General features: G+C 36.9%; 1 protein-coding gene across 6 annotated transcripts in view; it reads right to left on the bottom strand.

Annotated features, from left to right (window-relative positions):
* Nucleotides 1–11736, bottom strand: part of si:dkeyp-72e1.9 (syntaxin-binding protein 4) — a 64458-nt gene extending 52722 nt beyond the window's left edge. For 3 of the 6 annotated variants that reach the window (XM_044099159.1, XM_044099147.1, XM_044099148.1), the window contains exon 1: nt 3593–3948. In XM_044099159.1, coding sequence (XP_043955094.1) covers nt 3593–3657 — 65 coding nt within the window. In that variant the 5' untranslated portion in view covers nt 3658–3948. Of the gene's footprint in view, nt 1–2259; nt 2293–3592; nt 3949–11663 lie in introns of those variants that run through there. The other 3 variants (XM_044099153.1, XM_044099156.1, XM_044099152.1) reach the window with 3 other exon arrangements.
* Between the last annotated feature and the right edge of the window lie 4245 nt (nt 11737–15981).

Genomic DNA, 15981 nt, shown 5'->3' with positions numbered 1-15981 from the left:
AATGCTATATGTTATCCACTTGCTTAATTATTTTTTTTTTTTTTTATTCAAAGTTTTTCAGTATTAGAATAAAGGTAATTCTTTCCATCAAAAATATTTTCTGCATCCATCCTCTGGGTATGGGTGGGAAGTTCAGGGTTGAGCCACCTTCTTGTTATGGCTTTATTCTGCCCAGAAAAGCCAGGCAGAGGAAAGCCTGACTTCCTCTGCTGCTTTCCCAGGTTGGCAGTGAGCAGAGGTCTTTATCAGAAAGTGGGTTTCTGATCCAGAACTCAGGAAAGTGAGTTTCTGGAAATTCTGGAAAATTATAGTTTAAAGTATGACTAGTCTTGCAGCGAAGTTTTACTGCAAATACAGAGGCGCAATTTGAAAATACTGACTTGGTCCCACCTCCGATGCATAATATCCAAAGTGAATTTTTACGATGGCGTATTAGCGTCATTTTAGAAAGAAAAAGGAGTCAATTTGTACCAAAAGAATTCTAGAACAAACAAGACAATTTCTGACAAAACTGAAAATTTGCAAGGCATAAAAAAACCAGAAGTTTTGAGATTTAATCCCGAATTTCTGTGCTTCTCACTACCTATCTCCAATCAACAATGTAAATTTCAGACCCTTGTCATGTTTTAAAATGGTTAATAGTTTTCTTCTGATTACAGAATGCTGTGGAAGGGGGGGGGGGCTATCTCAGTCCCAGGCAAAGCGTTCAGCTGGACTGCATACCAAGCAGCTGTAGTGGCAACCAGGATTGTTGCCTGTTTTTCTGATGAACTGATTTTCCCTCTGCAGACTGAGGGTGATGTGCATCTCCTGCATTTCGAACATGTTCCTGCTTAAATAAAACACAAATAAATAGTGAGTCCCAGTCAAAGAGGTGTAAGATACTAAGACCAGGTGACTTAATGAGAGCATGTTGCTTTCCTCTGTCACAGCAGGACTAAAGTGATGTTAGTTGCCACCAGGGGCCTAAATTACACAGGACAGGATTCAAGTAAATAACGTGTCAACATACATCAAGTCCCACCTGCCACCACTGTCACAGCCTACGGTCAAATTCATAGTCAAGATGAACCCAAGGACAGAACTGAAAAACTATTTAAAAAAGTCCAAATAACTAACTTGTGAAATTTTACTGTGGCTTGAACAATGTTGTCAAAAATTAAAGATGAATTTCTCATGATGAATAAGTCCTCTTTTTTGTTGCATTATTCAAGCATAAATCTGTGTGTTGGGGTTCTGAGTCACACAATTATTGCCGTTCATTTTTTAAATATGAAAATGCTATTCACCCGATTCCAACATAGACATGAAGAGGGTTTGAGTCCTTCAGTGATTTTTTTCCTCTCTGAAAAAGAACCAGTAACGCAGATTTGGTTCACGATCACGTTGGGCCCTTCAACAGATTAGTTCCTCAAGACAATCCTGTGTCTGAGCTCTACAAATAATTCCTTAGATTTTATGCTTAGTGTTTGACCTCTGACCTTCACTGTCAGTTGTTGGACCTAATATAGACAGGGGTGTGCCTTTCCAAATCAAGTCCAATCAACTGAACTTAATACAACTGGACTCTATACAAGCTGAGAGGAAAGCAATCTTCAGGATGATCAGTGGAAAAGGTTCAATTTATGTTGACAAGAATTTGCACATTACAAAAGCCTTGTGATAGGTTTCTATCACAATTTCAATCACAACTAAATTTTATTGCTTTCTTAATATATTGAAGCTAAAAAGCCATGTGAACTAATACTGCTTATAGAAAACAAATCAGACAAGGTGCTTACTATTTACACATACGTCTTGTAATCTGTTCTCAAATTGTGCCATTGTCAGAGAAAACATTCGCTAGTTTTGTGTAAACGTACAGTACAAACACAGCAAAACATTTTCACCATGTGAAAACAGGGCCTGTAAGGATCTACTGAAATGGGATGAAACGAGTCTGGAATATTGCACACATAGAAATACAACATATTGTATGTTGCATGTCAACAGCATATGACATAATAATTTCCCCTTCTACCAATTATTTGATTAGTCTCTTCCATGACCCTCCTCACAAAGCGAGTCACTTTTCAATTCTGAAAACCATGCACACTCACCTGAAATACACAACTCCTCTTCATGACATCATTGCTGATAGCTCACATTATCATACCATGCTAGAAATCATCTAAGATCAGACTTAACATAGACACAGTCAAGCAGGAACACCCATCACAACAACAGCTTGAAGATGACTTTTTCTCTGATCACACCTACCATGGTTTTATGGTGGGATTCATCCTCAGAGGAAACAGTCCCAGGTCTATGTCTTTGCAATCAGGATTAAACTCTAGGGCGCCTGTGACATAAATCAGAAAGTAGTCCCAGAGCTCGGGTAACTTCTTGGAGGAGAGAATCATGAGTGTGGCGTTAGCGTCGGCTTCTGCTAGCGTTACGGAGAGAACGCTGGAAGATGACGGGGAGTCGCACAGGGACGGGGGTCGCTCAGCAATGTTGCCCCGTCCCTCCAGCTCGCCTTTAAGCACCCCTGGCTGACCCAGCTTCAACTGTCCACTCAGCACCTACATTCAGCTGACGGACGCCCCGCGGGACAAAACACAAGCACAAAGCGAGCTCTCCAAACTGCCCTACCTCCACCGTCAATCACATTTGATTTGATTTAACTGACTTTATTTGGGAATGTCTCTCGTCTGATTGCATGAAATGTGATGTGGCCTTCAGATGTAACAAGCCTCAAGTTGGTTTTCATCAGTCTAACATATCCACTGGTCCCATTTTCGATTGTAAATTGAAAATGCTGCTGAATTAAAAAATTTGAGCTTCATCTTTATTTCTGTTTACCTCAACTGACATGCAAAGTCTGTTGTTGATCCTAATTATATTTATTTTTTAGCTAATGGTGCATCTATTAAGCAGCCGTAGATCATATTTGACAGGTCAAACCCTGGAAAAGATCCAATTAAACACATCAAAATTAATCATTTTCGCTCTATAAAACTTGTCATCTACAAATTGAATTCGTTTGGATGGATGAATAAACCAAGATATCCTAATTCATTTCCTTTCAGCTTTTCAGAGTAATTAGTAAAAGACAATAGAATAAGTAAATATCAAAAAAATGGTAGATAAGTTTACCAAGAAACCCGAAATCCAGTATCAGTAAATAAAAGTCATAATACTGTTACTTTTACCTTTGTCATTCGAAGTTATAGTAAGACTGAAGCTGAAATGCATATATTTTTATCTTCGTTTTCTTCTTCAAACATAATCTAGCAGATTATTTTGTGTACAAAGCTCTCAAATTCAGAATTACATCCTCTGCTGAATCTGAAGTTTGCATCTGATTCACAGCTTGTGAACACTTCATTATGACGTGTGTGTGTGTGTGTGTGTGGGGGGGGGGGGTGGGGGGTTATAGTTTTTAAGGAGCTCCAGACACAAATCTAACATACTTAGAATTATCAAACCCTGAATGAATTACACATTTAAAACTGATTTAAAACTGTTAAATACATCAATAAAAAAACTATCAATATTGTCAGATTTTAATACTAACTGAGAGCGAACGCGACTACTTGTTCTCACGTACCAGTAGATGAGCGACAGTCCGTCGAAGCGCTCGAGCTCTCTCCCCCGCTGTTTCAGCAGAGACATGTCCAGCTGGGGTCCAGATGCTGCGGCGGCTGCTACAGGGCAGGTCTCAGAGCGGAAATGAAGCGCCGCGGCCCTGGAGACGCATCAGTCCGCGCGCTTCTCAACTGGCCTCGCGCTTTGAGGCAGAGCGGGAGCCGCGTGTCTCTCGGCGCGGACAGGATGTGTCAGCACTCATTCCCCTTCAAATCAATGCGACGACCACTGCTCTGTTTGGTAACGTGGACAGGGCCCACACGTGTGGCTTCTTCCTGCTGACTGACCTCAGCTCGACAGTTCTGACAGCTCTCAGTAATGTGCACGCAGCAAGCGGAACCCAGCTCGGTCTGTAGAGACACGCGCATCATGCTGCTATCACTGTCCAGTCTGGGAAAACAGAAACAGTCCGACCTTCCTAAAAAAAAAAAAAGGAGACCAAATGCTGCCTTCTCTGAGTGGCTGGAACCCTCACAAACTTCTGAATTACACTTTTTATAATTTTTTTTGTGTATTTATCCCTTTCTTTTGGGTCAAAGATGCAGATTGTATCCCATAGGTACCACACTAAACAGATATGTTGTTAAATGACACTTTAGCAAACTAAACCTCATCAGAAGGAAAAACTTTCTTGTCAGTTGACATTACAACCACAAACTCCACCAGCTAAATGAATCTACAAAGATTTTGCTTGATCTTTGCAGAACAACTCATGCTCAGTCAGGTTGGATCATTGTCCGGAAATATTACTTTTCAAGTCTTGCCACATATTCATAGGCTACGTTCACACATCAAGCAAATGTGACCTACATCTGATTTTTTTCTTCACAACAGTCTGAGCAGCCTAATTACGATCTTTTCGCCCCTGACTAGATCGGATATGAATCCAATTGTCTTCAGAACGTCTTCAGTCTGAATGACCGTGTCGCGTCTTATCCAACTTTGATATCACTGATGTGACGTGTCTGTGAATCGAACTACATGAAATGCATCTAAATTATACACTATGTTTTATCACTCATTCTCACTGAAAAAGAAAACATGGTCGGATCAGAAACAGGTCAGGTATAATGACTCTTAAGTTGGATAAAGTGTGTTGACAATCAAGACCTGGCATTTAGTGTGTTCATTCTATTTCTTGGTGCTACCAACTACATGGATTTAAAATGGTCTGTATGATAAATACAGATGACAAAAAGTCACTGTAACCGTTTGTTTTAATGTACATAAAGTATTGTTAGTATGCTGTAAGAATATGATCAGTATCATAATCATAATCAGCATAATCAGTGTGCTGTAAATTAAATCATCATGTAACATGTGCTTGTTACATGATTATGGCTCATGAATCTGCATCATTTCAATACATTTTCACTCAGCAGGCTCTACTATGTTTATGTATTTTAGCCCAGTATTGTCGTGGCAGCTCATTTTCTCTTACTTAACTAAAAATGACAACAGAATTAGAAAACCCAATTTTTTTTTCTGTCTTGGGCTGATAGCTGGGATGTATGAGTTTCTGCACATCCTAAAATAACCAGAAACTCTTCCACAGTAATGCACCCGTTCTGTTCGGACAGATCCTGGAAGTGCTGCCAAATCGTCTGTGTTCCGGAGCCGCCTGTAGCATTACGGAGATGCCATCTGGAAGCATCTGGACAGGTTGTCAAGGGCACAGACTAATCAGCCCGCATGTGTAAACTGAAATTTGGACAGACAGTGTTAGCTCAAACGTCTACACTATTCCACAACATTAAGAGCAGCTCAGGTTGATAGAACTTATCTAAAAGACATTTTCTTTTTGAAAGCATGGAGGTTTATATGTCCTGTGCAAATCTTTTTGACATATTCCCAGCTTATCAGTGGAATTGTGACATGCTCCTAACCCTTTTACCCCCTGAAAATAGCGGCTAAAAGAATATTGCAAAGATTACAATAAATTTTCTGAAAAACTACTGTTGCCAATGACACTAAAGTGGTTTTGGCAGGATAAAGAGCAACACAGAACCACTTCGGCAACACATTTGGTTTCATAGTTGGAATGCCACCACATAAGACCAATAATACTTGGGCCAGGTAAGGTGAAAATATTGTCAGAAACTCTGTCATATTGCTTTAACATCTGGGGCAGTTTCCATGGATTGGGAGAACAATCTGGACAATTCACTAAAGCAGAATTACTGGCCAATCTCCATCCCTTAAATCACCATCAAAAATACTGACAAAGCTGTGTTTCAACAGTTGAAGTCCTTCTTAATGACCAACCTCCTTGATGTTTTTCAGTCCAGTTTCCACGCTCACCACAGTGAGACTGCCCTTGTCAAAATGTTCAATGACATCCACATAAATACAGACTGTAGAAGAACCACAGTTCTGGTTCTGATGGACCTCGCAAGCTTAGTCTATATTACACTAATGTAAAAAAAAAAAAAAACAAAAAAAAAAAACACAAGTTTACAATTGGGGTATTTTTATTTAAACAAGAAATTAAATTGAAATCACGTGTGACTAAGTCATTAAAAACCATGTCAAAAACGGTTGTAAACAATTACATAAAATATATTCACAATTCAGCCATGGTGTTCAATGACTCAAAATCAGTGTGAAATTGTCCTACTAAAGTGTGTAAGTGAGGCACATTCATTTTTACTCCATTTTAACATTTTTTTTATAAGGACCTCCATCCATGGCATCTTCCGCTTTCCAGCTGCACTCAACCCACCTCCGCCCTTTCTCCACCTCCATTCTCCCGCCTCTTCAGGCTCGCATCCTTCACCGACCTTCACCACCAGTGTTGGGCCCCGGGGGAAGACATTTCTAACCAGCATCGGGAATGCTCATCCAAGATTATTGCAATTCACAGCTCGATATCCTCAGCCAGGGCTCGGGCACCAAAGAACTTATGTATGTCATGTATTCATGTTTAAATGTCATTTATTCACTAAACCTTTTTAATTGCTGTCTTTCTCTGAATGAGTCGCCCCAGATTGAAATACTGTTGATCTGTTTAGACACATAAAATGAACAGTTGGTAAACACTGCCACTTCAATTTGATTGTAAAGACTTTAGTTATATTACTCTATTTAAAGTGTAAGATAAGCAGTATTTAAAAAGAGCAGAAGAAATGTTATGCTTGTGAAGAATAACATTGGTTGTTAATCTGTTGCTAAGCGATGAGAGTGTTCCCTGGTAAAGTGACATGATGTAAACATCTTTTTTATTTTTATTTTGCAACATTTACCAATTGTAAATTTTTTCTCTCTAAGCAAATAAACATTGTTTAAAAAGAGATTATGTTTTATAAACAACAATATTACTTGTTACTAATTTGGTGTTAAAAGATGAAAGTTTTTTTCTGGTAACAAACTGCAGCAAAGTTTAAATCAGATTTAAAATTTTGTATTGAATGTGTGGTTTATATTGTATTTATCCACAATACTTGTTAAGTTGTGTAAGATAAGCAGTATTTACAAAGAGCAGGAGAAATCTTGTGTTTTTTGAACAATAACAATATTGGTTGTTAATCTGTTGCTAAGCAATGAGAGTGTTCCCTGGTAAAGTGCCATGATGTAAACATCTGATTTTTAATTTTGCAACATTTACCAATTGTACATTTCTTATCTCCAAGCAAATAAACAGTATTTTAAAAGAGATTATGTTTTATAAACAACAATATTACTTGTTATTAATTTGGTGTCAAAAGATGAAAGTTTTTTTTCTGGTAACAAACTGCAGCAAAGTATAAATCAGATTTAAAATTTTGTATTGAATGTGTGGTTTATAATATCTTTTCCCACAATACTTGCTAAGTCATAAGTAATGTGAAATAAATAATATTTCAAAAGAGCAGAAGAAATGTTATGCTTTTGAACAATAACAATATTGGTTGTTAATCTGTTGCTAAGCGATGAGAGTGTTCCCTGGTAAAGTGACATGATGTAAACATCTCTTTTTTTTTTATTTTGCAACATTTACCAATTGTACATGTTTTCTCTCTAAGCAAATAAACATTGTTTAAAAAGAGATTATGTTTTATAAACAACAACATTACTTGCTATTAATTTGGTCTCAAAAGATGAAAGTTTTTTTTCTGGTAACAAACTGCAGCAAAGTATAAATCAGATTTAAAAATTTGTATTGAATATGTGGTTTATGTTGTATTTACCAACAATACTTGCTAAGTCATAAGTAATGTGAAATAAATAATATTTCAAAAGAGCAGAAGAAATTTTGTGTTTTTTGAACATTAACAATTTTGGTTGTTAATCTGTTGCTAAGCGATCAGAGTGTTCCCCGGTAAAGTGCCATGATGTAAACATCTTTTTTTTTTTTTTTTTGCAACATTTACCAACTGTACATTTCTTGTCTCTAAGCAGATAAACAGTATTTTAAAAGAGATTATGTTTTATAAACAACAATATTACTTGTTATTAATTTGGTGTTAAAAGTTGAAAGTTTTTTCTGGTAACAAACTGCAGCAAAGTTTAAATCAGATTTAAAATTTTGTATTGAATGTGTGGTTTATATTATATTTTCCCAAAATACTTGTTAAGTCGTGTAAGATAAGCAGTATTTACAAAGAGCAGAAGAAATGTTATGTTTTTGAACAATAACAATATTGGTTGTTAATCTGTTGCTAAGCGATGAGAGTGTTCCCTGGTAAAGTGACATGATGTAAACATCTGATTTTAAATTTTGCAACATTTACCAATTGTACATTTCTTGTCTCTAAGCAAATAAACATTGTTTAAAAAGAGACTATGTTTTATAAACAACAATATTACTTGTTATTTTTTTGGTGTTAAAAGATGAAAGTTTTTTTCTGTTAACAAACTGCAGCAAAGAAAAAATCAGCTTAAAAATTTTGTATTGAATGTGTGGTTTATAATATATTTTCCCACAATTCTTGATAAGGATTAAGTAATGTGAAATAAATAATATTTCAAAAGAGCAGAAGAAATTTTGTGTTTTTTGTACAATAACAATATTGGTTGTTAATCTGTTGCTAAGCGATGAGAGTGTTCCCTGGTAAAGCGCCATGATGTAAACATCTTCTTTTTTTTTTTTTTTTTGCCACATTTACCAATTGTACATTCTTCTGTCTCACAGATAAACAGTATTTTAAAAGAGATTATGTTTTATAAACAACAATATTACTTGTTATTAATTTGATGTTAAAAGTTGAAAGTTTTTTTCTGGTAACAAACTGCAGCAAAGTATAAATCAGATTTAAAATTTTGTGTTGAATGTGTGGTTTATAATATATTTACCCACAATACTTGTTAAGTCGTGTAAGATAAGCAGTATTTACAAAGAGCAGAAGAAATGTTATGTTTTTGAACAATAACAATATTGGTTGTTAATCTGTTGCTAAGCGATAAGTAAGTTTCCTGGTAATAAATTGCCACAAAATAAATATCTAATTTTTCTTTTGCAACATTTACCAAATGTATTTTTTGTGTGTCTAAGCAGAAAAACAGTATTTCAAAAGAGCTTATCTTTTATAAATGACGTTACTTAATTTGGTGTTAAAAGATGAGCGTTTTTTTTCTTGTTTTCATTTTTCTGAAAAATTCCCTACCTGCACATTTTTTTGTTAAGTTGTAAGCACTGTAAGATAAGTAGTATTTCAAAAGTGCAGAAGAAATCTTATGTTTTATGAGCACAGTTTGCCAACTGTAAAATTCTTGTGTCTATACTAATCATCAGAGCTAAATTGATTATAATTTGGAAAGACAACAGAGTTAATCAAATAAACGTGTTCTTTTCCAGGTTAGACCATGTTGTCCACCTTCAGTCTCAGTGCGTTTCAATTAATTGACTTCAATCCTGTTGTAGTGAGCACAGACACAGAAGCAGATGGCACTATAGCTCCCTCCACTGGACAGATTCAGAAAGCGTCCCAATAATTTTACTGATAATTTACTGGAGAAAGGAGATTTTTCAAAAAATCTGAAACCAAGTGTGAAACTTGGGAAACAGCAAGAACCGTCACATCAGGATGTGACCGGAGACAGCTCTGCATGGCTTAACAGAGCCAACAGACAGAGCAGCAGTTTTCTGTCAAGAGGGGCTTTGCAGGGGTTTGGGAGCTTTAGTGTTAGCTGTTGATAAAAGTGCGCGCACACGCACACACACACACATCCTTGTACTAACCCCAATCTGAGAACTGACTTCCATTCATTTTAGTGACTGGATTTATGCCAAACCCTGACATTTTCACAACTTCGTTCACGCCACACCTCTGAACCAATCTAGTAGAGCTCAGTAGAAATGAAAAAAGGGAGAACCAGCAAAGTCCTTGCTTTCTACAGATGATCTCCCTTTGTGGGTAAAAGCAGTGAGAGTGGTCCTCATATGTAGTGTATACACGTGCACGCAAACACACACACACTCACAGGAGCATTAATAGCACACGGAACAGTAATATTTACAAGCAATCCAAGGAAAACTAATTTTCTTGTTTATGTTTTATGGGTAAGTACAGGGAAAACTTTGACCTTGAATCTGTTTTGAATTCCATGCAGAGTCATTGGATCCTCGTATGAAGATTAAGTACAGGAATCAGGCTTGTGCTGCTCTTTAATTTTGTGTTATTTATAGCTAATTTTTAACTAAGTGGCATTAAATTGAAAAAATATCGTATTTAATTTCCTTGTATAATAAGATACCGAACCTTGAAAATGTCTTCTCTTCCCCTCAAAGTTTTTTAACTTTGTGTCATGTTACAGCCTCAAACCTCTGTGGTCTATTGGAATTCATTGCAGCAAACCAACACAAAGTAATGCAAAACTATAGAGTGGAAGGAATATTTTTAAGTTACAAATGACTGGAAGAAGGCTGCTGCGATCTGTAAAGGGCCATTATTCCTTCTTTGTGTTGGTCTGTGATAAAAATCCATTGAAGACTGCAGTTGGAATGTTACAAAATGTTACATTAATAAGTTCAATACTTTAGGGAGGCACTGTCTGCTCTCGAGGTGTGCGATACTTAGAACCGAGCAGCGGAAGGTGTCAGGTGAGTGATTTTAAAGTTCCCTTGAAGGGCAGCACGACAGATAAGGACAAATTCCAAATATCATGACGGCTTCGAGAAGAAATTAAATTTGAGTCAGAAAAGGACATTTCTGACAGGCAGAATGAATGACTCATATTCTGTTATAATGAGCCTTTGATTAACAATTCGTCCCTTAGAAACACAGTTTTGGTGTTATCACTTAGTCCCTGCCGTTTGGCCGTCACCACCAGCAGGACTTGTCCTCAACTGAGTTGGAGGACATAATTAACTTTATACCCAAAAACATTGTTAGAAAAGATATTTTTCTTCCTGCGGTGTTAATATTATAATGTAAGGCTCAGGATTTTAGAAGGAACTAGAAAATTTCTGAAGAAATTTAAACGGGGCCGGCCAAAGTCTGCCCATCGATTGGAACCCAGAGTTCTGATGCTAAAAATGAGCTTCAATGCTAAAGTAAGCTAGCATTCACTGATGAACATATCAACAACTATGCTGTATTTTAAAGGTAGAACTATTGATTTTTGACACATTATTACTATCATTTCCATTAGCCATCCCATCTTTTAAATTAATGTGCCACTTTCAGTGTGTTAAGCAGCCAATGCCAGACAAATTTTCGAAATCGCACCAAGATTTTGTGTTTTGTGTTACAAATAATTTTTTAAATTGTTTTGCTAAATAATTTACTGTTTTATCATATTCTTTTCTTACCATTTTAAGCATGTGTATGCTTCACCTTTACTCAAGTAAGATGTGTTGTCTAACTTTTGCAGTACTGCTAATTAATAATACACATGCATTCAAGGTAACAACATGCCTGGAGGTATGGTCAGTACAGCGCTTGTGTTAACGAATGGATTCGTCATGGTGTTCAGATGGATACTTCCAGGAGTGAACCACGCTGCAGAGTAACATTCCATCGTGGGTGACTAGTTTCTGAATGTGACAAGATCATTCTCACTGAAGGACAGATACTCCTCTGCAGGAGAAACTGACAGAACCAAGGTGGGGTTACCTGGTTACCTGCATAATATGTCAAAAATGCAGAGCAGCAGAAGGGCAGGGCATCGTTTTAAGTTGAACGTGAGTGTTGTCTCTTTGGAATGTCTGCTTAGATGTGTGTTTGAGAGAGAGAGAAAGAGAGAGAGAGAGAGACAATGAGTCCATGTGCAAATGCCAAATGCATATGTCATAGTAGAAATGTGTTTGTTTAAAACCTGAATGGTGGGCCACTCCTACTGTTTCAAGGCTGTGCCTGCATACGCCCTCCGTTCTGCTCTAACTGTAGAGAAACAAATGGTTTGCATCTGATGGTCAAAGAGTTATTTTGATCAGACACGGCCTTGTAGGCATACAGTATGTATACTAGGGCTGTTGATTGATAAAATATGAATTAATTGATTGCAAATCTGTTAAAAAAATGTATTGTGATTAGTCACAATGAATCACTTTTCAAAGGAACTTGAAAGTTATTCCTAAAATAACCTTGCTCTGATCTACTACATGTCTTACACTAATGATGTCATTACAAACACAGAAATGAGCTTGGCCAAGAAAACAGCGTAAACCCCAAACCATCTGTTGTCATTATATACATAGTCTGATTCTGCAACAAAATAATAGTGAAATGAAATGACAGATTCATTTAAAGAATGAATCTTTGGACTGTTGTGGGTCAGAAAGTCAGCTATTTGTCTTGCATTGTAAAATCCATACACTTGTTTGGTGTCAGCTGTTTCCCACTAACCTAACCATCAGGAGAAATGGGGATTCCGTCTGGAAAATGTTAATAATGCCATGGCAACATACTGGAAAGAGGTCGATAAATGCTAAATGTAGCGCATGGCAGCATGCTATAATTAGCATAAAGCTGACAATAAGAAAAACTAGCTGACTGATGGAAATGTTATTTTATTATGACGTACCTAGATGCTAAAACTAGCATTTGATGTCACAACATGCTAATAGTATGTTAAGATTCAAGGTAATGCTAAAGAAAGCAATAAAAGCTGACAGACCGGAATGTTTTTTAAAACTAGCATATGGCAGTGTGCTAACATCCACACTAATGTTAACAATAAACAGTACAAACTGTAACTGATAGGAATGTTATTTGATTATGAGGTAGATAAAAGCTGGAAGCAATTAGTAGCAAAATGCTAACAATAAGCAATATAACCTGTCTGACAAGCTTTTAATTTTTTTTTTATTTTACCAATTTTCAGTACCTCACTGATAAAAATCATTACATACAAAATCTTCTGTCTTAAATATGCATTTCCAAATATACTTTTTCAGATAAACACCAAAAATAAGTTCTTCTAATATTCCCAAAGTAAACATTCTTTGATCTGCATACAGAAGAACATTTAAAGTTCTCAATTCACTACTGTTTTATTGTCGTTATCTGCAAAGAAAATATTATAAAGCATAACATATTTTAAAAACATTATGTGAAAAGCTATTAAATACTAGTAAATACTAGTCACACCGATTCTGCTAAAAAGCATCAACAAACGGACAGTGCCAAAACAAGTGGACAACAGTTTAAGGATATGAATCACCAGTGGCGATTCTAGCCATAAAACTGTACCTCAGCACACCTGAATAGGGTTGCCCATCCCGTAAAATACGGAGTCGTTCCATGTTTGGCCATTAAATGTGCGTCTCCTATTGAACCGATAACTGTCCGATAGAAACGCCTATCATACACACATCAACACTAAGTTTAGCAATAATGACTAAAATAAAACACAGGAAATATTAAGGTCAACTAAATTGTCGTGGCGGGAGCTAAAAGGACCCCCTGAACGCTGCGGACCGACGCTGAACGTCACGGTTGCCTAGAGACGGACACTACGCAGCCGCGGTGAGCTGCCATTAACCTGCGTCTTTTTAAAACCTTCTCTACCTGATTCCATGTCCTTAGAAGCAAAAAGCTCTTAAATTTTTTTTTTTAAAGGGTTAAGGTTAAAACCCTTGACTCATAATATTTAATGTCATAATTAGACATTATTTTTAGAATGTCTACTTTTTCATAGACAGACATACATTCTTGTAAAAAAAGGCCAACAGCCACATTACGTTCAGATAAAAATAAGGGTAATGCAATTTCTAAGTATGATTTTCAAATAAAGTTCAGGTTAAAGACTCATTTTCAATAATCATTATCTTGAACTTCTACCTTGATAATAAACTGGTTTTAGGTTTATTAATCCTATGCATTTAGTCTTCTTCAAATGACTGGAAATTCATAGTTTTGAGTCAATTTTATTTTAATTTCTGGGGGAGCAGACCACACTAGGCCTGTGTCACTCTACAGCTGTTTGTATCTCATTAATGTTAGCAGATGTTGGCAGGTATTTGTAATCTTGAGATTCTGTTTCAAACTGAGTTTATCCACCTCTGGGAAAAATTTTAAGTTTCTTTGATTTTACTCTTTATAGGTATATATTTGAGTAAAATGAATACTGTTTATTCTATGAATTACTGACAACATGTCTCTTAATTTTGTTTGTGAATGAATGTAAATAAGCAGTTAGATTTAGAAAACCACACCAACGAATTTCTTCTCATGGGTCTTAGCCCTACTGGGGGCTAAGCACCACTAAAACTCAGATCCTAGAATCACCCCCGCTGGAAAACATGAGCTACCTGAACAAGTCATGAAACTGCAAAATACCAAACTCCATGCCAGTCGCTGATTTTTCTTTCATGGCTCCACCCTGTGAAACAATACCTTTTAAGCTCCATGGGTGTCAAACTTGTCATTCCGGCACTGGATGAGTCTGCTGCAGGTAGAAAAACTCGGGTGGCAGCCAGACACACCTGTCAGTGTCACACCTTACAAAGGAATGCGGAACATGGGCATAACCAAACCCTGGATATTTTCCTTTGCCAGACCATCAAACACTCATTTTTAAATACCATCTATTCAGTATAAACATATGTTCATTAAACTGTTTAATTAGTCCTACGGTGTTGCTTTAGAAATATGTTGCGTCCTTAAAGCAATATACCAGTCATTTCCCTGTCCATATGTTTTCACAGTCAGGTACAGTGTTGTGGAAAGGTGTTACAGACGTTTTTGCTTTTTGTTAAATGTTTGAATTGATTTAAAAAAAGTTTTATTTAAATGTATCCTGCAACATTTCCTTTTTACCCCTTAAATAAATGTTGTTGTGTACTTGGAATCTCTGAGAGAGCAGAAAATTAATTTATTCTGTCCCGTTGCTACATAGTTATCTTTATTTCCTATTTTAGTCATATTTCTCAATCCATTCAGTTTTCTTTTTTCCGTTTTTTATGTATTTCTTTTTATGATGACGTCACAGTATTCGCTGCAGAACCAATACACAAGATCATGGACCAGTTTTGCAAATCTGCCATTTTGTTTTGCTTCAAGGATGCCGGAGCTGCAAGTGGATCCGTCAAAGTATTTGTTTTTTTCTGTATTAACCCACACAATTTATTACTCCATTGCCCAGCATTATGACCTCTTCAAAGTGCCTGAAAATTGAGTGCTAATAATGGAGAAACGTCCCACCCTTACAGACAAACCATTTACCCGCTGCCATCAGTGGCCATCCTAACTCACTGTATGGCTGTGAAACAGCACTGACAGCCTGGCCTGAATCATCTCTGTGCTTCCAGTCGGAATCCTGCTGGACCAGTTCAGCAGTTGAGACACATTCCAGCCATTGTAGAGCTCCCTGATCAGGCTACAACTTGTCCTAGAGCTTCCATTCATTTGCAACAACTCACTATTTCAATGCCCACAGTCCCTGTTTTAACCCACAAGTGAAATTTAGGTCTTTTTAAAAAAAAGCCCATGATGGAGTTGTGTCACCATCCCAAGTACTGCCCTGAGCAACAACTATTAGATTTCTTTATACTGAGTTCACTGTTAAACATATTTACTCTGCTTACTGGTTTCCATTCATCCATAAACAGAGTTTCTCTCATGTGGTTCCAAGCTGCAGGTATGTTTGCAGGAAGGGTTAGGCATGTTGTTAATGTTTAAGCACAGTGGACTGTTTTCTCCATTGATCTGACACATTCATTGACTTTCGCTGTACTATCAGTAGAGGAGTGGAAGAATGTAACGATGATGCTGAAAGTGGGTGGGGAGAGACATTATCACCATTACCTGTGTAGAACAGTGCCAGATAATGAAACCAGGGACAGATACAGACCTTTCACAAGACCAACACAACAATCAGCCCCCTCTGCGCTCGACTGCTTCTCTAAAACCTGACCTAACCCCTGAAATGTTTACTGTCTGCATGCAGAGTTACATTCCCTTCCATCAATAATGCAATGCTTTTATATCT

The sequence above is a fragment of the Gambusia affinis genome, linkage group LG19, assembly GCF_019740435.1.
Source record: "Gambusia affinis linkage group LG19, SWU_Gaff_1.0, whole genome shotgun sequence".
Classification (NCBI taxonomy): Eukaryota; Metazoa; Chordata; class Actinopteri; order Cyprinodontiformes; family Poeciliidae; genus Gambusia; species Gambusia affinis.
The sequence above is the reverse complement of the archived record's forward strand: the minus strand, read 5'-3'. Positions and strand labels throughout refer to the sequence as shown.